Source organism: Sardina pilchardus, chromosome 2 (assembly GCF_963854185.1).
Source record: "Sardina pilchardus chromosome 2, fSarPil1.1, whole genome shotgun sequence".
NCBI lineage: Eukaryota > Metazoa > Chordata > Actinopteri > Clupeiformes > Clupeidae > Sardina > Sardina pilchardus.
In genome coordinates this window covers 41,787,488-41,810,209 of record NC_084995.1, presented here as the reverse complement: position 1 = coordinate 41,810,209, position 22,722 = coordinate 41,787,488, and the positions used below count along the sequence as shown (strand labels likewise).

The 22,722-nt window shown below is 43.9% G+C and overlaps 4 protein-coding genes across 6 annotated transcripts; 3 read left to right on the top strand and 1 right to left on the bottom strand.

The window, feature by feature from the left end:
* The first annotated feature begins 402 nt into the window (after window positions 1-402).
* On the top strand, window positions 403-4,815 carry smim14 (small integral membrane protein 14). Its single transcript, XM_062530637.1, has 5 exons — window positions 403-570; window positions 1,447-1,523; window positions 2,185-2,233; window positions 3,428-3,573; window positions 3,671-4,815. Exons 2-5 carry the CDS (start codon window positions 1,449-1,451, stop codon window positions 3,707-3,709), a joined length of 309 nt encoding a protein of 102 aa, XP_062386621.1. The 5' UTR covers window positions 403-570; window positions 1,447-1,448; the 3' UTR covers window positions 3,710-4,815.
* A 125-nt stretch (window positions 4,816-4,940) lies between these two features.
* On the top strand, window positions 4,941-12,643 carry ugdh (UDP-glucose 6-dehydrogenase). The gene is made up of 12 exons (XM_062530633.1): window positions 4,941-5,131; window positions 5,457-5,618; window positions 5,814-5,915; window positions 6,233-6,433; window positions 6,522-6,719; window positions 6,985-7,132; window positions 7,314-7,408; window positions 8,165-8,295; window positions 9,206-9,330; window positions 9,991-10,082; window positions 10,189-10,299; window positions 11,986-12,643. Exons 2-12 carry the CDS (start codon window positions 5,457-5,459, stop codon window positions 12,094-12,096), a joined length of 1,476 nt encoding a protein of 491 aa, XP_062386617.1. The 5' UTR covers window positions 4,941-5,131; the 3' UTR covers window positions 12,097-12,643.
* On the bottom strand, window positions 12,633-18,756 carry lias (lipoic acid synthetase). Of its 2 annotated transcripts, XR_009938024.1 has the most exons (12): window positions 18,599-18,756; window positions 18,098-18,276; window positions 17,668-17,761; window positions 17,450-17,530; window positions 17,069-17,225; window positions 16,308-16,365; window positions 15,703-15,831; window positions 13,690-13,835; window positions 13,456-13,526; window positions 13,233-13,344; window positions 12,946-13,083; window positions 12,633-12,904 (listed from the first exon to the last, which is right to left on the bottom strand). XR_009938024.1 is itself a non-coding variant. In XM_062530634.1 (11 exons), exons 1-11 carry the CDS (start codon window positions 18,686-18,688, stop codon window positions 13,028-13,030), a joined length of 1,173 nt encoding a protein of 390 aa, XP_062386618.1. In that variant the 5' UTR covers window positions 18,689-18,756; the 3' UTR covers window positions 12,633-13,027. The 2 variants fall into 2 exon arrangements, 1 of the variants encoding a protein (XP_062386618.1); XM_062530634.1 differs by having other exon boundaries at window positions 12,633-13,083.
* Window positions 18,757-18,943: 187 nt separating this feature from the next.
* rpl9 (ribosomal protein L9) lies at window positions 18,944-22,575 on the top strand. 2 transcript variants are annotated; one of them, XM_062530636.1, is made up of 8 exons: window positions 18,980-19,000; window positions 19,509-19,555; window positions 19,702-19,817; window positions 19,943-20,038; window positions 20,244-20,376; window positions 21,288-21,368; window positions 21,804-21,920; window positions 22,429-22,575. In XM_062530636.1, exons 2-7 carry the CDS (start codon window positions 19,510-19,512, stop codon window positions 21,908-21,910), a joined length of 579 nt encoding a protein of 192 aa, XP_062386620.1. In that variant the 5' UTR covers window positions 18,980-19,000; window position 19,509; the 3' UTR covers window positions 21,911-21,920; window positions 22,429-22,575. The 2 variants fall into 2 exon arrangements, with proteins under 2 accessions (XP_062386619.1, XP_062386620.1); XM_062530635.1 differs by lacking the exon at window positions 21,804-21,920 and having other exon boundaries at window positions 18,944-19,000.
* The last annotated feature ends 147 nt before the right edge of the window (window positions 22,576-22,722 follow it).

The window sequence follows — 22,722 nt, the reverse complement described above, 5'->3', positions numbered from 1 at the left end:
GTGCAATATGTGTTCATGTCTCCAAGTGTGATATCCAGACGGCCTTATATCCAGCTGTGCTCCAGCCTAGCAGCCATGTGGAAAGGACAGTTATCTCCTTTTAAATACAATATTCTACTAGGACCAAGAACACAAGATTATGCATTGACATTCTTTGCCCCCCGTAAATAGACCTAACACTGCCCAGAAAAGGAGGCTACATCTGCTGTGTAACTGCGTCTGTTGATTGTGTCATCGTTGGTTTGATGCAGGTTTGATGCAATCATCGGATTGTATTTCCTCATGTTAATTCAGTGCCAGGTAAACAGTACGCTGATTGGATAGCCCAGCACAACGAGAAACCGGCTTGACGTCCCATAAATCAAACTCTCGCGCGAGCCATCGACGTGGCTGATTCGTGTCAAAAACAAAACAAACCAGCTGTCGCCCTAGATGTGGGGAAGAAGTGGCCGCCTGATTCCCTTTTGTAGTTCTATTGGTTTTTTTGTTGTTGTTCTGCCGTTTCATAGCCATTTTACCTCACTCAATAAATCGGGCGCCGTGTCGGTACGACATATCCGTCAAAGCCAAGTAAGTTGCATAGTCGAATGACCCTTGAATTTCAGTGTCTTCCTCTGTTTTTCGGATCTAGACTGGCTAAGCTAATGTTTTCGGAATGTCATAATGGGCTAATATGTGAGTCCGAAAGGATTTGGCCAAATAAATGAATGAATGCGTCTCAGTCAGTTTTGACTCCTGGGGGTGTCTGCTTGCCGACTTTTTGTGACTTTAAAGACAATTTTGCCAATATGCATTAAAAAAGTTGCGTGCAGCTTATCTTGGTGAGGATGCAGTGGTATTCTAGGTATGTGGTTAGCGGGGAGAAAGACAACTGTGGAAAAAAGAAGCCTGTGTTAGAAGTAACATATTCAGAGAATCAGATTCTATTTAAACTCGATGTGAAAACGGATTGTTGACATGAGCATCCGGGTTGACTTCCTTGATCTAGGCCTGACTCACAGAAGCGCGTATTTGCATACAGTGCAACACCATTAACAAACCCTCTTGTCCTAGCACCACAGCAGTTCAGTTCAGTTTATACTGTACTTTGTCCTAAAAATGACAAGCACCATCAAGTAGTAGACTAAGTAAACTTTTTGCAGTTATGTGTATATCAGCTAGAGGCTGGTTTAGCATATTTGACATGTGCTTAATCGTCTGCAAAGTGAAATTAAGCAGGCATTACGTAGGCATATATGACTTAATAGCGAAGTTATAATAACTCTTGCTACAGTGGTCTGTATAATGTGTAACACTTTCCTCTGCCTGTCGTTGACATTCCTTTGTTAAAACTGTGTGTGTGTGTGTGTGTGTGTGTGTGTGTGTGTGTGTGTGTGTGTGTGTGTGTGTGTGTGTGTGTGTGTGTGTGTGTGTGTGTGTGTGTGTGTGTGTGTGTGTTTCATGAAGATATGGCAGAGGAGCCGTGTGACCCCTGTGCATGCATCTGCTCTCATGAACATGCCATGAGGAGATTGATCAACCTGGTGAGTTTTTTTGCTTCTCTTCCCAACATGTCTGTTGGAGTTTCTGCATATTGGTCTTTCGGATCTCCTCAGGAGTCTTAAAATGAGTAAAAGGTCTGCACACTTGCTCTCACTTGGTTTAGTGAGAGCAAGTGTGCGGACCTTTTCCTTACTTTTTCTTCTTTACTTTTTGGCTCCTGCATCTTTGTTTGGAAGTGCGCACTTTTTTCAACTAAATACCTCCTCAGGAGTCTTTCCAGAGTATTGGTCAGAAAGATGTTGGTTTTGTAATTGTAGAATAGTACTGGCTGTACATGCCATTGTACCATTTACATATGTGCATGTTGCTTAAAGCTTTTTTGCACCTGTGTAAACATTTCTTGTGGAAGTTGCTGAAGTCCATTTACCTTTTGTTTGTTTGGTTGATATTACTGTCTTAATCAACAGGGGGAGCCAGTGTTAAGCTCTCTAAGTTCAAATCTAGGAAAGCAACGGGACATGGTTTGGGGTTAGTTATGATGGCCACAGATGGAATAATGTGGGAGAGTTGTAAATTACATATGAATTTAATAATAAAGCTGTAAATCACATGTTTCATGTAAAACAAAGTCCTTTTGTAAGAGTTTTGTTTGTAATAACAAGAATGCAATTGAAAGGCATGCTTGCTTGTGATGTGTTGCAGCTGCGGCAGTCCCAGTCCTATTGCACCGACACTGAGTGCCTACAGGAGGGTAGGTTATCTTCTGTAGGAATCCCAAAGAAAGCATTCACACTTTCACTTGTAGACTGCACAGGGTGCCTACAGGAGGGTAGGTTGTCTACTGTAGGAATCCCAAAGAAAGCATTCACACTTTCACTTGTACACTGCACAGAGTGCCTACAGGAGGGTAGGTTATCTACTGTAGGAATCCCAAAGAAAGCATTCACACTTTCACTTGTACACTGCACAGAGTGCCTACAGGAGGGTAGGTTATCTACTGTAGGAATCCCAAAGAAAGCATTCACACTTTCACTTGTAGACTGCACAGGGTGCCTACAGGAGGGTAGGTTGTCTACTGTAGGAATCCCAAAGAAAGCATTCACACTTTCACTTGTAGACTGCACAGAGTGCCTACATGAGGGTAGGTTATCTACTGTAGGAATCCCAAAGAAAGCATTCACACTTTCACTTGTAGACTGCACAGAGTGCCTACAGGAGGGTAGGTTATCTACTGTAGGAATCCCAAAGAAAGCATTCACACTTTCACTTGTAGACTGCACAGAGTGCCTACAGGAGGGTAGGTCATCTACTGTAGGAATCCCAAAAGCATTCACACTTTCACTTGTAGACTGCACAGTGCCTACAGGAGGGTAGGTCATCTACTGTAGGAATCCCAAAAGCATTCACACTTTCACTTGTAGACTGCACAGAGTGCCTACAGGAGGGTAGGTCATCTACTGTAGGAATCCCAAAGAAAGCATTCACACTTTCACTTGTAGACTGCACAGAGTGCCTACAGGAGGGTAGGTCATCTACTGTAGGAATCCCAAAGAAAGCATTCACACTTTCACTTGTACACTGCACAGAGTGCCTACAAGAGGGTAGGTTATCTACTTTTGGAATCCCAAAGAAAGCATTCACACTTGCACTTGTAGACTGCTTCTAACGAGTACAAGTAAAAAGCATAGACAGATTATGATAATACCCATGTGCTTGAGTGTTAAAATGGTGATACGCACACATCTCAAGTCATCCACTCAATTGATTTTACAAAACATACCTTAATCATAGTATCAGCAATCACACCACTCATTAGCTAGTCGTAGTTGATAATAGTTGGAGATATTCATAATAGTTTTGGTGAATGAATGTGTAATTTGTGAGTGATTTCATGATCTATTCTCTGATTCATAAGCGATTTGTAAACTTCATTTCCTGTGTGTAGTCCCTGGTCCCAACTCCTCAGCTGGAGATGATTTCACCGTGCCGATGATCATTATGGGGTGGATGGTGCTGGCCGTGATCCTCTTCCTGCTCCGCCCCCGGAGTATGAGGGGTGGCCATGCCGTTAAGCCACGCGGCCCCCACCATGTAAGTCACATGACCACACATTCTGAGCTGTTTTCATCCTCAGCATTTAGGTTGAGTTGGTTAACTGATTCTGATTGGCTGTATTCCTCTTTGGTAGACTGAGAGCAGGGACCCACCTGCCCCTCCTTTGGATTAATCGCTATGGTGACAGGAATTCTACCACTGGCCAAGGACCTGAGCTGTGTGACCTCTGACCTCGAGCAGTCATCAGTCCCTCTTTAACACTTAACTTTGACCTTTCATAACGGTTCCTCCACTCTACTGTGGCTTCATATTGTCCTCTGCAGCCCTGCAGGTGACTGCATTTTTTTTAGACTATCTACTGTGTGTGCGTGTGTGTGCGTGCGTGTGTGTGCGTGCGTGCGTGCGTGTGTGTGTGTACAGTATGTGAGAGAGAGAAAGAGTGTGTGTGTGTGTGTACAGTATGTGAGAGAGAGAGAAAGTGTGTGTGTGTGTGTGTGTGTGTGAGAGAGAGAGAGAGAGAGAGAGAGAGAGTGTGTATGTGTATGTTTGGGTGGGGGTGGGTGTGGGGGTGTGCGTGCATGCGTGCATGCGTGTGTGAGAGAGCGAGAGAGAGAGAGAGAGAGAGAGAGACAGAGGGTCCTTCACATTCCTTTCTTATGTCAAACAGGGTGACTTTGGGGTTCTTGTAAAGTTTTGACTGGAAAAACGTCTCCCAGGCCGACCACTCAGCTCCCACACCCTTCCAAGCAACTTAATGTTTTCCAGATGTTTGGAATGAGTCAGGGGTGTGATGACGTCTTACTCGTCTTACTTCAACACTGTGGGTTACAAGTTAGAGTGAGTTTTGGTGTTACAAAGAACATGATTACTCACTAATTAAAAAATGTGTGTGTGTTTGTGTGTGTATGTGTGTGTGTGTGTGCGTGTGTGTGTGTGTGTGCGCGCTTGTACGCTAGCTTTTTTGAGAGATGTGCAATCTGTGACGGTGTTCTGGATGGTGAATATGTTATGACCATTGGCTCATTCATGTCTTAGTGACTCCCACAACGTCAGATGACTGTGGAGCTTCATCTTCAGTTACAAATTATAGAGAAATCATTTCATTATTCAGATTGTTAGGCCTACTGTTGATTGTTTTTTTTATTGTGCGGTTTAACCGTGATTGTTATACAGCTAGACAACAATTGTTATACTGCAAGACAAAACACTGTATTCATATCACAGAAAGGGCTTGTACTATGCACTTTTTCTTATCTCTAATAAAAACATTACAACGGGTACTGGGATAAAGTGCGTTTGTATGAAGTCAAATGGAGCCAATTTAGGGGTGTTCCGAGAACCCCTCCCTGTTCTTTTACGTCATGCTGACGTCTCGCGCATTCATTGGCATAAGGTTGGCTTTCCCCACATACCGGAAAAGATCGTATGGAAGGGGTGTGCGTGAAGATAAAGTTGACAGTAGTTGCCTAATATTTTACAGTTCAGGATCAGCCTGACTAGCGATAAGAACCATACAGACGAAAAGTTGGTGACCCGCCGAACATCGTGGTCAGTTTGACATCTTCTCCCGGGCTAACGTTAGTTTCCAAGCACGGTAAGTGTTGCGGCTGATTTGTAACAGTTTGATCATCAGCATTGATAGCTACGAATATCCGTTGATAATGTGTCTGTCACTCGATAAGAAATACAACTTAACTTGTCTATAGTGTTATTTGGTGATCTGTAAACACAGGAGGATACAACGTAACGTTATCCTGACCTGAACTGACACACTAGCTACGTAGCGGATTTAACGTTGAGGAAAGCTGGCGGAATACAAAGTAACTCTGCCGGAGCGTCATGTGCGTCCCTGATTTAGTTTGTATGGAATTAGTAATCAGATGTATTAAATGGTCTATTTGAAATGAATTGGTCCTCAGATGTTTGAAATAAAGAAGATATGCTGTATTGGGGCTGGATATGTTGGAGGGCCCACTTGCAGCGTGATCGCTCAAATGTGTCCCAAAATCCGCGTCACGGTGGTGGACGTCAATGAATCTCGAATCAAAGCCTGGAACTCGGATGTACTACCTATTTACGAGGTAGGTATGGCTGCATACACACCAATTCACGCATGTACAGCTCTTGGCAAGGTTTACTTATGTGCGTGTCTTGCGAGTTTTAAGATGTAGCCTAGCAAATAAGTCCAAGGCTATGTCACTCAAGTCAAATTGTGTAGTCTTGCATGCTCTCTCTGTACTGACTGAAGTATGTCTGGTCTCTGTGTGTCTTTATAGCCAGGCCTCAGTGATGTGGTTTTCTCCTGTAGAGGTAAAAATCTCTTCTTCTCTACCGACGTTGATTCTGCCATCAAAGACGCAGACCTGGTGTTCATCTCTGTAAGTCATACATGTAGCAGATATCTTGAATTTCCCCTTGTTCTTGAATTTCCCCTTGGGGATCAATATAGTATCTATCTATCTATCTATCTAGATACCTGCTTAAAAACAATACCAGAGTGGCCCATTTATTGCAGACAAAATTACAAGTGTGACTTTGCCAGTATGTAGTAGTAGCATTGAACTTTATTGTAGAAAACCGTCTCCTCTTCATCCATAGAAGAATTATGTTGTGATTTTTAAGGGACATGCTCAGGTATGGTTACCTCCCTAAAGATAGTTGACATTGCTGACCTTTTAATCCCTTTGTGTCCCAGGTGAACACGCCCACTAAGACGTACGGCATGGGGAAAGGCCGCGCTGCGGACCTCAAGTTCATTGAGGCTTGTGCTCGGCGCATCGTGGAGATGTCTGATGGTTACAAAATTGTCACAGAGAAAAGCACTGTGCCTGTCCGCGCAGCTGAGAGCATCCGCAGAATATTTGATGCCAACACCAAACCCAGTCTCAACCTACAGGTGTGTGTCTGTGTCTGTGTTGGTGTTAGTGTTAGTGTTGGTGTGTTTACGAACTTCTGGTCATTCTGTCGCTTCTCTGGCTGTCCAGGTGCTGTCTAACCCAGAGTTTCTTGCGGAGGGGACAGCCGTACGGGACCTGAAACAGCCAGACCGTGTGCTGATTGGTGGAGATGAAACACCAGAGGGGCAAAGGGCCATCCGGGCATTGTGTGCCGTTTATGAGAACTGGGTCCCCAAAGAGCGCATCATCACCACAAACACCTGGTCATCTGAACTCTCCAAACTGGTGCGGATGCATGGACACCCCCACACCCATACTGAACTATATCAATACAGATATGGGGCTCCATCTCAGCCTGCCAGTCTTATCACCCCCACACCCATACTGAACTATATCAATACAGATATGGGGCTCCATCTCAGCCTGCCAGTCTTATCACCCCCACACCCGTACTATAACACATCAATACAGATATGGGGCTCCATCTCAGCCTGCCAGTCTATCTTGAATGATGTTGATTCCTGTGTTTTTTTTCCTCTCGTGTCGGAAGGCTGCGAATGCATTCCTTGCTCAGCGCATCAGCAGCATCAACTCCATCTCAGCACTGTGTGAGGCCACTGGAGCGGATGTGGAGGAGGTGGCCAAAGCCATCGGCATGGACCAGCGCATCGGCAGCAAGTTTCTGAAAGCCAGTGTGGGTGAGTACGGCTGTGTGACTGATGGCCTAAGAGAGTCTGACTCTGTAGTGGTACCGCTGTGTGACTGATGGCCTAAGAGAGTCTGACTCTGTAGTGGTACGGCTCTGTGTCTGAGCTCTGAATTGGGTTCTGTTGAGAGTCAGAGGCCCCGAAGGTAAAGTCTTGTTTTTGTTTGTTACAGGATTTGGAGGGAGTTGTTTCAAGAAAGATGTGCTGAACTTGGTATATCTTTGTGAAGCTTTGAACCTACCTGAGGTTGCATCATATTGGCAACAGGTGTGAACACACTCACTCACTCACTCACTCAGTCACTTAATATATGTAGAGATTGTGCTCCATTCAAAATTCTTCATCAGCTTTGTAAGTCAGGCGACACTGTTACAAAGGACTGATTGTTCCAGTCTCACAGACACTTAACTCTCTTTTAACTGCAGTCCTCCAGGATGAATGATTCAATGACTAGGGTGTGGTGTTTGGTGTTAATTCAAGTAGACCCTTCCCTCTGAGTCCATGTCAGGACAAAAGACAAACCCATGAAACACAAGGATTAGCAAAATTATGAAATACATAGGTCCTTCAAAGCTCGTTGCTATTTCAAACAGTAGTTTGTGATTTTAAAATGTAAAATGTTTGCTAAAGCCATTGGTCATATTGTCATCACAATGCACGAGCAAAACACCTTTGACCATTTCAACTCCAGATGGGTTGCATGTGTTCACTGTCAGGGTAGACTTTAAATAGGGATAGTAGAATATCAGAAAACTAAATTAAAGTGATTAAGTGATAGGACACTTATTGGTACCTCTTGAAATCATTCATGCCAGCAAAAGGCCCACTCAGAGGAACCTGATGTCCCCTTTTGGGGAAGCAAGCGTACTGCAGAGCTAGATAAGAGGGCCCATACCCTGCTCTTCTCCATGCCTACCATAACCCAGTAGTTAGCCTATTGCTCTTTTTGAGCTTGTATAGTCTTGCATAATACTGTTTGACTCTCTCTCACATGCGGGTGTGTTACTTCCTCACATCTTGCAGGTAATCGACATGAATGAATACCAGAGGAGAAGATTCGCTAGCAGGATCATTGACTGTCTGTTCAACACAGTGACAGGCAAAAAGATCGCCCTGCTTGGCTTCTCCTTCAAAAAGGACACAGGAGATACCAGGTACGTGCCTAGTCATGCCTACCTATCAGAATGAACTTGCCCTGTGTGACAGATTTTTCTCTGACATGCTATTTGGTTTGGTGTGTTTGATCATAAGAAGCTAATCAGTCTAACATTTCACCTTGTAATCATTGACCTATCTCCCTTCTAACTGAACACTCACACCAACCTTTCATCTCTCTCTCTCTCTCTCTCTCTCACACATACACACACGTGTGCATTTGAGCCTCAGAGAATCAAAAGTGCATAGTCATGTACTCATGTATGGAGTATCTGGAGGGGGCATTTAAAAGTGTGGACATTTGTTAAGTTGTAAAAGTTGCAGAACTCTCCTTGTGTTGGGAGATGGAGCCTGTTTGTTATTGCTCAGATGAAAAGAAAGGTCTTAGGCTGCATAGTAATCCAGTACCTATCATTCTACTATGCATAAACTATTCTCTGCATTTACCAGCCAGACTAAGAATCACAGGCACAGATCAATTACACCGAATGACATACGGAACAGTCAATGACCTTGACTGCGACTTCCAACATGATAAAACATTTAAGCTTTTAAGAGCATTTCTAACAACAAATTAAAAACCACAATAAGTGCATCAATGAGTGCAATTGTCTGTAGTAGTGCTATGAAAGGAGATGTTCCCTGAAGAGCTGGGTTTTCAGACATTTTTTGAAGATGGCTGGGGATCTCCCTACTCTAGTAGGAGCAGGTAGTGCGTTCTATCAACGAGGGACGACAGATGAGAAGTTTGGATTGGCCTGAGTGTGCTGGCGGAAGAGCTAGATGTTGCTCAGCCGAGGAGCTTAGCGGTCGTGTGGTGTGAGGGTATGAGGGCATGAGGGTATGAGGGCATTCAAATAATGCTCTACATGCAAATAATGTTGTCACTGTGTATGTTTCTGCTAACAGGGAGTCCTCCAGTATCCACATCTCTACATATCTTATGGACGAGGGAGCGAAACTGCACATCTATGACCCCAAAGTACTCAAGGAGCAGATTATACTGGACCTGTCAGGAGACAAGCCAGAGAGAGGTGTGTGTGCTGTATGTTGGTGTGTGTGGAGGAGCTATACTGCACTGATAGCCAGAGAGAGGTGTGTGTGCTGTATGTTGGTGTGTGTGGAGGAGCTATACTGCACTGATAGCCAGAGAGAGGTGCGTGTGCTGTATGTTGGTGTGTGTGTGGAGGAGCTACAGTATACTGCACTGATAGCCAGAGAGAGGTGTGTGTGCTGTATGTTGGTGTGTGTGGAGGAGCTATACTGCACTGATAGCCAGAGAGAGGTGTGTGTGCTGTATGTTGGTGTGTGTGGAGGAGCTATACTGCACTGATAGCCAGATAAACATCTGTGCTGTATGTTGCGAGGGCTGAGAAGCAAGTGACATTTCACCAACTTTACAGGAGAGCCAAAACAACTCTAACGGCTTCTGTATGTTCACAGTTAAGACCTTTGGTTTTTGTTCAATAACTTTATATAATTTTGTCAGTTAGAAAGAGCTGAAGAGCTTTCAGGTGATGTATATAACTCAGTTTTGACCAAAATGTCACTTCTGCCCTCTTGCTTTGTGTGGAGGAGCTATACTGCACTGATAGCCAGAGCTGGTGACATTATTCAATAGTTTAATCAGAGAGGGTTGTAGTGGAGTTGAATAGAAATAGTAATCAACGCTCTTTGGTTTAATGTGTCTACAGTATCTGAGCTGGTTACCGTGACGACGGACCCCTATGATGCGTGTGCAGGAGCCCATGCTCTGGTCATCTGTACGGAGTGGGACATGTTCAAGGTAACCCCCCCCCCCCCTCCCCTCCCCCTCACTGCTCTCACGACCATATTACACAACACACAATATGGGACATGTCTGAAAATGTTGCTGATGGTGTGCTTTGCAGGAGCTGGACTATGAGAAGATCTATAAGCGAATGCTAAAGCCAGCATTCCTATTTGATGGACGCAGAGTCTTGGATCACCTGCACCCTCGACTCCAGAACCTTGGCTTCCAGGTACAGGCTCACACCCACACACATGGCTACAACTCCTGAGTGACTGAACAGGCCATTCTGCCAATTTATCCTTTGTAATTGTACAATACATATTTCTTTTACACATGCCTTTTCTGCTGTAGCGTAGATTACCGTTGGACAGTTTAATCTCTAATAACACCTGTCTGTTAAGATGCTTCTTCTCAATTGTTCAGTGAACTGGCTGAACCAGAAAAATGTCATTCTCTTCTATACAAGCCCATCCTCCAGGGTATACACGCTCTGTTTTATTCACACACACCTTACACAAAGGCTTACAAGGGCACGGTGCAAGACCCTATCCACACCCAGACCATATTGTGTGATTGAACCATAGGTATGTTGGAGTAGACAGGCAACAAACATGATTTGATAACTGCTGTGTCATACTTGCCATACAAAGCTGATATATCTGCCCAAATTTGACAGATTACTGGTGTTGACAGTAATGCTACAGTTTGGTAGCCTGGTTATCACCAGACCAAATTGAGATTGTGAGTGGGTCTGGAAAGCAGTGAAATTACGCTTAAATTGGTGCATTAAACTCTTAAGTTAAGCTTAAGCTTAAGTTTAGGTGGTGTTGAATATTGCCATATCTGTCATCATGTAAAGCCCGTCCTATGCCAGATACACGTTAAGGGATTAGTGCCTGGAGTTTTGGAACATTTGAAATGGAGCCGTTTCTGATACTAGTTACTTCGCCCTCTCCCTCCCTAGCCACTGCCACTCTGTGTGTTCACGCGGAAGGTCCTTCATCTTTAGGGTCATCTGAAAACAATTGCTGTTAAGTGGTAGTGTGTTTTAAACCCTCCAATGCCGAGTAAACACTAATGGGTAGGGCTGCATGATTTGGGGAAAATATCTGACCTGATTGTCATTTTTCTGAAAGATATTGCGATTTGCGGTGTTACTTTTGAATATTAATGAGTTGTGTCTTTAGTCTGTGCCACCCCTGATTGGTGAGCATGCCCAGTGCAGAGCACAAGGAGCACAGCGCCTCTGATCGTCCGGGAAGCTCACCAGTCCTGATGTCTGTGCCCCTCACGCAGAGTGCACACCCAGTAACCGCAAGGGACATAGTCAAAGAGGATGACATGGATACAACAGTCAGAAATTGTGCACAATTATGTGTGGCTTTTGCGTTTAGGTAACTGCGCTGGTTCACATTCCGATGTCGATTGTGATAATTGTGCAGTCCTAATCGAGGGTGTGTCATTAACGCTATGCATCAGGTAGAATGCTACACACACAGGTTAGTTCTGTGTGAGTACACCTGTGAACAAATCCATGGTCCCAAAGCCATGATTCCCACCGAGGCCGGAGTGGGAAGGGACTAGTTTAGGAAAGGCCCAGCCCAGGGTGTCAATAGCCTTCTTGCCTGAATTCAGATTTACTAACAGGTTCGTTTGGGTTCTCTCAGGCTAACGATTTGGAGGCTTATCCAATGCAACATAGAGGCCTACGCTCAGGGATGTGTGTCAAACTGCAGAATGCAGGTCATCATTGGTTGGATAAAGGATACTGTGTTCCCTGGCGAATGACTGCTTCAGTGATTCGTTTAATCTGTGATGCAATTAAGTTCTACTCACTAATCTGACCATCTCTATGTTCATCAAATATTCTGCCTCACCAATCTTTCTTTGCGCCTTTGTGTGTGTGTGTGTGTAGATTGAGACCATTGGGAAAAAAGTAACACCAGCCCGGATTCCATTCACTCCTCCTGTTGGAATGGCACGCATCACCCTCAATGAACCCCCTGCAAAGAAGGCCAAAGTCTAACATGCTCTACCTCAAGCTGGTTGAACTCCCTTGGAGATGCACACAACTGTATTACAGCTGTTGACTCAAATCTTCTGTATAGCTGTACATAAACACACCAGCTAAAGACTCTGAATACCTCTGGTTAATCATCTCACAGCTTCCAATTGGTATGTGGCGACAGATTTCTAGAGGCCACTGAAAAACTGATTTTTATCACCAGCCTGATCAGTTGGTGTTAGTTAATTATCACATCACTATTCATAAGGAATAGAAACCATGTGTTACGTGTCTGACAATGTGGTTTCTTTTATTATGTCACTTTAGTCAGAAGCCAGTCAGTCTGCTCTAGTCTAACGGTCACATTGTGGATGTTACGGAACTACAACTGATCACATAGAACTAACCACGATGTCTGTCTTGTTCGAGAACACTGACATATTGTGAGTGGATGTGTTTTTGTTCTTTTTTTAACAAAATCTTTTATATGGTATGAATTTTGTGAAAATACACAAATGATTGTAATACTGGACCAATCAGATGAGACATTAAACATGTTGCAGCTTTACTTTTTTGCTCTTAAGTTTATTTTATTCATGTCCGTATTCCAGTGTGGTTATAAAATGTACTTACATGTATTCATATATTTGTACTTTTATACAAACTCTTCATTAAGTAGTGTGAGTTACACTGATCATGTCATACTCTCACTATGAGAGTGTTTGTTCAACGTCAGCTAAACGTTCTGTAAATGAAACCTGTATCCTCTGAAGGTCTTCACAGTGACACGAGCCTGTGTCTGTCTTGCTTCCCCTCCTTTGGTCCTTTCTATTCCCCAAGATTATGCATGTGTGTGTGTGTGCGCGTAAGCAGCTGTAGTGGATACTAGATAGAGGTGGACTGAACAGGGGATGGCAGGACATCTGACCGAGTGTGGAACAAGACAGCCACTTCACTCTGATGTGGCAACCTTCCTCTTTTCTAGAAGATTCTTCAGGAAGAATTCACCTAGAATATGGATTTATATGTTATGTTATGAATTACAACAAGCGTTCATTTTTGGTTGGTTTATGGCAGGGGTTTGACATCATTAGAGAAATTCAAGGTTGAGTTAAAGAAGTCCTAATAACCATAATCAAGGTGCTTTTGCTTCCTACCTGCTTTATATGAAGAACGCACAAGCGGACCACTGGCTGTGTAGACAAAGCCCATCTCCTTCCCAACCGTCTCCCAGTGAGCAAAGCGCTCTGGAGTGACATACTCCTGTACCTGTGTACACACACACACACACACACAATGTAATTATAGCTTCATCACGTCTCAGGTAAATGCACACATGTAGATGACAAGGCTTTGTTTGAAGCTGAGACCAAGACTGACCTTCAGGTGACGTTTAGTTGGCTGCATATACTGACCCAGAGTCAGACAATCTACTCCACTGTCGCGCAACTCTGAAACAATCGTAAACACATTACACACACACTGGTTAGATTTTAATAATACAGAGCATGTTTTCCTTCTCCGGTATTACGAAGAATATTGAGATGTCTAAGCTCAGATGCATGATCGTGGTCATAGATCAGCCTATGGTTGCGTTCCTTCTGTTCCCTCTACCTTTCATGGTTGCGGATATCTGTGCGTCGGTCTCTCCGAGGCCCAGCATGATGGAGGTCTTGGTGAGGATAGAGGGGTTCACTGCTTTGGCGTGACGCAGGACAGCCAGAGACTGGTCAATGTTGGCCCGAGGGTCACGTACATGCCTTAAGCCAAACGAGGAAGAGGAAGTCTCACACACACACACACACAAAACTGCAAGCTCCAATAGCATTAACACTGATGTTTAGCCATTCAGATGTGTATTTATCATATCCTGTTAAAGCCTAGTAAAAGTGGAGGTAGAAATAAAAATGTGAATTGTTACTTTTGTGACACACGGCAATAACTAATAGTAATCACCAACCACAAGTCAATGTGTGGGCTAGGTTCTGCCCCCTGCTGTTGAGATATCATACTACACCCAAAAACAAAGCAGGACTTTGACCTCATGGACACAGAAGGCCCAAAAAGCGCCCCCTTGTGGAGGCTGAGTGTTGTCCTGTTGTAGCAGAAATGACATCATTTTATTCAAAGGAAAAAGAAACAAAAAAATAAAAGTCCCTATTTTCTTACACTTGTACGCCCTGTGGGTATGAACATACACCGTGTCTAAAGTAGGCCATGCTGACAATTCCTACAAGTGGCTCATTCAATAGCAAATTTAAATGCACTTTCAGCTCTGTAGCTTTCATACAATAACATGTACTCATGACCAAAGGATGAGCACACAAGGCTCTGTGTATATAGGGTTCATATCATTTGTCTTTTTGTTTCTTCTCCTGCATCACCTCTTAGGCAAGAATAAATAAACAACTTGCAGAGAATATGAACTTACAAAGCCTGATAATGTCATGAACATGGACTCTTCCCACTTACTGGCCCTGATAATGAGGTCATGTTTGACGGCATGAATGAAGACTTATTATAGCCTACAATGAATGAGTGAACAAATCAGGCATGAACTTTTTTTTTTTTTTTTAAGTTTCCATGATAGTTCATGATAATTCCAGCATATAAAAGTCTTTTCTAGGTCTATCTACTGGATTATTGTCACAAATAAATCCCTACGAACTTGTTTGAAACCAAAAGTTGACAGACACGGGAGTGAACTTTTTATCTTGGCAGCTTGGACCAATAATAGCACAATTCCGGCTGAAAACGCTTCCGTGTAGGATACTCCCATTTCCTCGCATATCAGGCCTTCCACCTCCCTCCTCTCTCTCCCCGGTCTAGCCTCCTCTGGCTGCAATAAGATACACAAGACATCCTCAATGATGTCGAGCTTTGACCCATTTCTGGAGCATGAACTGGAGGGCCGAGGAGAGAGAGCGAGAGCAAACAGAGCTTTGAGATGAGCCTTTACTCGTGAGAATAAACTGGGACCATAAAACAGGAATTGATGGATGTGGAGCACTCTAGTCCGTAGAACTGTGGTTTGAGACTAAACTAGTCCTGTTTACTCTGATCAGGTACATCTATGATCTATGAGGGCTTGAGACTAAACTAGAGAATGGTAGCCATGTTAGCTCATAAATCCCCTTACCCTCATTAATAACCAGTGGAGCCAGATAGATTTCTGTGAATTGTAGTCATGTGTGTGTAGTTGTGTGTGTGTGTGTACCTCTGCAGCTCTCGCACTGTAAGCAGGTGTGTGTGTGTGTGTGTGTGTGTGTGTGTATACCTCTGCAGCTCTCGCACTGTAAACATATGTGTGTGTGAGTGTGTGTGTGTGTGTGTGTGTGTGTGTGTGTGTGTGTACATCTGCAGCTCTCGCACTGTAAGCAGGTGTGTGTGTGTGTGTGTGTGTGTGTGTGTGTGTGTGTGTGTGTACATCTGCAGCTCTTGCACTGTAAACATGTGTGTGTGTGTGTGTGTGTGTACCTCTGGAGCTCTCGCACTGTAAACAGGTGTGTGTGTGTGTGTGTGTGTGTGTGTGTGTGTGTGTGTGTGTGGGTGTAGCTCTCTCACTGTAAACAGGTGTGTGTGTGTGTGTGTGTGTGTGTGTGTGTGTGTGTGTGTGTGTGTGTGTACCTCTGCAGCTCCCGCACGGTCTCCACATTGTGGGCGTACACGTCCAGTCCTGACAGGGCCAGCTTCTCCACTGCACTCAAGTCCCCACGGAAATCAGGAGTCAAGCACTCCACCAGCATGCCGGGGCTCCTGCCAGAGCAACACACCACCAGTTCAGAACAATGCAACCAATATAGACCACCTAAACAACAGCACTCTACCAGCATGCCCGGGCTCCTGCCAGAGCAACACACCACCAGTTCAGAATGCAACCAATACCGTCATTTCCCGACTATCAACCGCAGCTTATACATTGATTTTGCTCAATTTCTTCAACTGTAAGGTTAATACAGGGGGCCAGTCAATATGGTGTTAATATGGTTTTGTTTCTTTTAACTTAAAACACTGTCCTGCGGCTTATACTGTACACAATGCGGCTCATATGCGGGAAATTACTGTATAGGCGACCTAACCAACATTTTTATGACTGTTTTGACTACTTCAATTATTCACAAAGTCACCTGGATGACTTCAAAAGGTGCCTCGGGACCTTTGCTTCTTGCATCTACATTCATTCATTACGTTCATTCCTGTACCTAAGAGTGCATATGTGATTTAGCCCTTACCTCTGCTTCAGGTTGATCACTGTTTGGGCGAAATGTGCTGCCCCTCCGTCTGGTATGTCTGTGACACACAAACACAAAATTCACCTTTGAATTACTTGCCTCAGTTCAGAACAGAAAACATATTCTGATCCAGATGTCCCAAACTGCCACTGTGTATGGTGTGGGGGATGATCAAGCAGCACTGCTGAGACTGATGCTACATTTGGATCCATTCCATCAGAATGTACTGGAATGTAAATGATCAGCAAAACAATCCAAAAGCCGTTGGGTTATGGGTAATTCTCCTATCGCCGTGACGTTGTGAAGTTTGATTTACTGTTGCTCTTTGACATGACGTACACGATAAACCACTGACTCCACTGAGTATAATTCCAGTCTACATTTTAGCTAAACCATAGCCGCGTCGACACAAGACCCTTCTCAATTGAAAGTAGGTCTGCAAAAGGTTCATTTTCAGCAGGGGCGTAAGTAGTAGTGAAATCAAACTGAAATTGGTGCGTTAAACTCTTGTCAAAATGTTTCAGAAGTGTAGCAATCTTGTCAAAGACAGTTTTAAATGTATTTCTTAATTCCAAAGAAATCAGGTCTATGCCAGATTAGTGATTGTATTTGTGTGCCCGTGTTTTAGGGACATTGGAAATTGGCTTCAAGTTCGTGTTGATATTCCCAAGCTAAATAAAGCCTATTTTTTTGGCTATCTTTGAAGGACTCCAAGAATTCAGCTTGAGGAGAAGAGCAGGTGAATGCCTCTCTTGTCTTACCATCCCGGTCCACTGAGGTCAAGACGACGTAGTCCAGCCCCCAGGCAGCGATGGCTTTTGCAGTGTTCTCTGGCTCATTGGGGTCCAGTGGGGGAGGCTTCCGTGCCGTTTTCACAGAACAGAAACGGCATCCACGTGTGCATGTGTCCCCCATCAACTAAAGAGAGAGAGAGAGAGAGAGAGAGAGAGAGAGAGAGAGAGAGAGAGAGAGAAAAACTGAGTGAAACAGAGCAACTTAAGAGAAGGAAGTACATCCTCTACATCTAGACATTATTTCTGTGTAATAAGTGCTAACTTTGTATTATCAAGTAGTAGATCAGTCTCCCCACTGTGGCATGCAGTGCGAGTGTATTAGGGGTTGTCCTGTCATATCTTACTGACCATGATGGTGGCAGTAGCCGTAGCATACTCTCCTCCTCCCCAGCACTCTCCAATGTTTGGACATCTCGCCTCCTCACAGACCTGTCACACAACGACACCAAGCAGGTAGTGTAAACACAGAGCACAGGAGGTGTCCTAAAACAACGGCCTCCAAACAAAACTTTATAATCTTTTCACTTGGCAGAGCCGCATTGCTTGTATCCTCCACTGTGTCTTACCGTGTGCAAATTCAGGTCCCTCAGTGTGTTCTTGAGTCGGTTGAAGTTTTTGCCAATAGGGATCTCAGTCTTTAACCAGGGGGGCAGTCGCAGCCTAGTAGACAACCGAATGTTAAAATTACACAAGTGGCATGTATAACAGTCCCAAGTCAGAGGGGTCATCAAGATAATTGACACATTAACAGCAGAGGGGATTCGTCTGAAGGATATGCTGATTCCATGAGGCCTTATCTGGAGAATCCGTGGTCAAGGGTCGAAACACTGTAACAGTTAGACTGATTTGGTGTTCGCTAATGCACAACAGGTCACTGACCTATTGGTTTAAATCTGAAATAGTATCGAAAATACCGTTTTGAAGGCTCAATAAATAATATAAACTAATAATAATAACATAAACTCTCCATTCCTGAACGTTAAAGGCTTGGCTCACCTCTCTCCTTTCTCACGCTTTAAGTTGCCACGGTATTCCTCCCATCGGTTCTTGTCTGACAGATCACCCGAAATGAAGTCTTGCAGATCAGGCCCATCCTCAGCTGACGGTAACTCCTTCTTGCGATCTTTCGGTGAGGGAGACACCTTCGTAGCCGTGCTCAAACCACTGGCGTAAACCTGCAGTCAGTAAAGCAATCAGACCAATTGGAATCACAAGACCTGCTCGTTACATTCAAGTAACCATAGAATGCGAAAACTCTTCGTCCTTTCAGCAGTGTCCAACAGTGTTGAAAATGTCGTCGCCCAGTTGAATACACAGACTGTCAGAATTGCACCCTGCGTAGTTCCTCGGGCAACTGGCCTAAATATTGGCTAAGCATGTTAACGTGCAGCTGACCTGGAGAGTAACGTTAGTTAACGTTGACTTTAGCATTCACGTAACGTAGACATAGTAGACCAGTTGGTCATGAAAATTAAAACACACTGAAGATAAACTTACATGTGAGGCATCGATACATCTGGACTGGAGAAAAAGATGATTACATGTGAAACGACCAGCGACAACACAACTTTGCTTTAACAACGCCATGACTTTAGCCCCAAACCTTCCCTACGTCAATGACAACACGTATCGTCAGTCGATTGCTTCGCCCTGTCAGACTACAATAATGTCAAGATTTTCAAAAGCGTACATTTAGACACATCTGCTATACATAAAACAAATTATATTATGTTATACATATGTTCTCCAAAAACAACTCTAGTATGTCTAAAAAATGTTGGATTAAATGTTTAGGTAATCACTTTGTCTTGCCTGCCGCACAAAGTGACGTAAATAATCGGGGACTCTACATCTGTGTCGTGACGTCCTTCCTCCTTCCTTTCCTCCTTTATCGGCGAGGTAAGAACATGGCGTACTCTGTCTGGTCATAATTTAAATCTACAGTAATCCGCACTCTGTAACCATCGTTAGCAATAAACAGCCCCTATACATGTGTTATTAAAACTATTATCTTAGAAGATGCTGATATTGTGCTGAAATTGCTCGATGTAACCCCGGAAAGTAAGGGTTGCTCATACAGTGTTGTTAGCATCCATTCCCTTGAAGCTTAGGCTAACATTTAGCTAAATTCAGACAGTGTGAGATGGAGCCTATTAGTATATTACATTGTGTACATGACCAATTTGTCTCAGTTTATGCATTTGGAAGGCTGTGGTATATGGTTTTCCAGCCTATCATGGCTATGTTGTCGGAAATGTGTTAATGTTCGTCAGATACAGGATGCTAAGTTGGATCTGAACTAACATACCGGTAGAAACTTTGACGTTAGCAGATGTCTGCGGAGGTTAACAAGTTTGGTTCACAAGTAAATGAATGTCTGCTAAGGGTGCATTTTTTTGTTTTACAGAATGAAGACCATTCTCAGTAACCAGTCGGTCGACATCCCCAGCAACGGTAATGATGTGATTAAGTCTTGCTGTAGTGGTAGCCTACAAGTGTTTGATAACTAAGTTGGATATCATTTTGCATGTTTTGGATCTACTTAAGCATGTTTGTCTGCTGCCTTTGGTCCTGATGTGATGTTTTGTATCATTCCACAGTTGAAGTTGCACTCAAGGGGCGTACTGTCATCGTCAAGGGCCCCAGAGGTACCCTGCGCCGGGAGTTCAACCACATTAACCTGGAACTCAGTCTCCTTGGCAAGAAACAGAAGAAGGTGAGTTGGCATGCCAAATATTTGTGTGATACTCACTAGCTGCCAGTGTCTGAAACTAGCGGTCTTAAAGTGTAGGAAAGGAAAGTGATAAGATGCTGAACATGTCCCATGAATGTGTGTCTCAGCTCCGTGTGGACAAATGGTGGGGTAACAGGAAGGAGCTGGCCACCGTGCGCACCATCTGCAGCCACGTCCAGAACATGATCAAGGGAGTCACCCTGGTGAGTGGGACTGAATCTAGTCCAATGTTTAATGTGTAGACCTTTTTTTGTATTTTGTGTATAGACTCCCAGTTTTAATGTTAATGGCTGAATTGGTGTTGGAAATGTGTGTGTGTGTGTGTGTGTGTGTGTGTTGGTTGGTTGGTTGGTTGGTTGAAGTAGATGTTATTATGTTCAGCAATATAAGCCCAGTGTGTTTTTGTAGGGCTTCCGGTACAAGATGCGGTCGGTGTATGCCCATTTCCCCATCAACGTGGTGATCCAGGAGAGTGGCGCTCTGGTGGAGATCAGGAACTTCCTTGGGGAGAAGTACATCAGAAGAGTCCGCATGAGGCAGGGTGAGTCCGCACGATCATGAGGCTGTTGTGTCCACGCTTCAGTGGGTCCTCTCCAAACGGCATTGATGGCCATTCCTTTATGTCTGCATGACCAGCTGTCAGGATTGTTTTTTACAAAGAGGTTCACCTGATTCTTTGTGTGTGGTATGTGTAAATGAGCTCTGATGGAGGCTCATAGAATTGAATGGTTGTGCACATTGACTGTTCCATAGGAGGATCTCACAGCACAGTACTAGTGTACTAGTTGCAGGGCTACTTGGCGTTTGGAGCACTCGGTCTGTTCCATTTTCCAGCTATGTATCGTTGCCTTATTAGTGTCTTATCCCAGATTGTCCACAGCTTAAGAAGGCACTGTGTTTAGCTGTATGTGACCCTCAGGCACCGTTCCATCTTTTAGTCTGCTTTGATTGTATTTTTTGACTGTACATCTTTGGTCTGTGGTAAACTGCTTATATTGTTGGGACCTTGTTGGATACAGATATCTGTGGTTGTACCAATCTGAGGGTCTCAAATGAAATCAATCAATAGTGTTTGGGTGCCTCCTAAGGTTGTCCTTTTACCTCCAGAGGTGCTGACCCTGGCCTGACCAGTTTACTGATAACTTTGCTTTGAGAGATGCTTGAATGTAACTTGCGCACCACTGCATTATGTTAAGCACTTATCAATAAAACCTTGCATGTAGATTGAGATTCAGAAGTTGTAGAATTTGAGTGAGTTTCATGCAATTGGTGGCGCAGTATTTGTATAAGAGGGCTATGCCTCAATCAAACTGGCCAACTAGACTTGTGTTTTTAAGGGTTTGGGCTTGTGAGCCCCTTTTACTCGTGGTCCTGAGATGAACTGGACACCTGAATGAATGTGACTGCCCTGCGATGGTGGATTTGACTTTGTTCAATCTTCTTCACTTCTAGGGGTGGCATGCGCACTCTCTCAGGCCCAGAAAGACGAGCTTGTGCTGGAGGGCAATGATATTGAACTGGTATCAAACTCAGGTGAGTTTTGCGTGTACACACACATCCTATACTGTATTGGTGAAACCAACTTGTGTACTTCTCACACTCAAGAAGATGTCCAGGGCCAGACTTATTCTCCAATCTCTCATCCCTCCCCTTGTCTGACTCTTGCTAAATTGGTATTAAAATTAGAGAAATGCATTTTTCTTGGCTTTTACCATATTTGTGGACATAAAAATGTACTGACTGAGCAAACTATTTTATTGATGTGTGTGCCCATGGTGGAGTTTTGTATATCCCAACTAAAAATGTCCCATATCCCAGTGTCCTTAACTGTATTCCCCTCTGACCATTAACTTGGATGTGTTAAATGGTCCTGGGTAGGTATGGGTAATCTGATTGATTGGTTATCCAGTAGAGTTAACTGTGTGTTAACAGACTGTGTGGTTAACAGTAGAGTGTATGTGTTTTCAGCGGCTCTAATTCAGCAGGCTACTACAGTGAAGAACAAAGACATCAGGAAATTCCTGGACGGAATTTACGTTTCGGAGAAGGGCACAGTAGTGGAATCTGAGCAATAAGCCCTCTGAGGTTAGAACGGCCTCACTGTGAGGGCCATGGGGTCGGCCACTCCCTTTTGGCTGGCTTTTCTTGTGCCATTTTTTGTCATCTGCGTTTTTTCTTTTTGTCTGCATTGATGTCTCCCTCGTTTTTCTCTTTTTTCTTACTTTGATCAATGTTTTTTGTCATCTGCGTTTTTCTTTTTGTCTGCATTGATGTCTCCCTTGTTTTTCTTTCTCATTTTGTTTTTCTTACTTTGAATCTTTCCGTTGCAAGATCTCCTCTTCCTACTCTGTTGGCATTTCTATCTATGGCAACGCCATAGTGTCACTTTCTTGATGTCATACTGCTGTTTTTTTTGTTTTTTTGTTATGTGTTACTAACATGCATGCGGCACGTGTCCTTCATAACATCTCTTTCAGCTCTGTCTTGATTGTCTTCCGTGTTTGTCGATTTCACATGTTTGTCCAGCACCGCTCATTTTGAGTTATTTCTCTTGCTCTTGTTCTCATTCTTTTTTCTTTTTGGTCTCTCACAGCTGCATTGATCCAGCAGGCAACTACTGTGCGGAAAAAAGACATCCGGAAGTTTCTGGACGGCATCTATGTCAGCGAGAAGACCACCGTTGTGGAGGTGCCAGAGGACTAATGTGTAACTCAGAAATAAAATCGTTTTTCAGTCTCCACTCGGGTGTCCTGTTGAAGTTTCTGGCTCTTGCCTAGTAAACGCCCAACACTAATGTGGTGCCTAGAAAGCTCTCCTGAGCTCTGTGATGGAATTGGGGAAGTGTTTGGATATTGTATTGGCAGGTTCTGATGTGACCGCATGATTA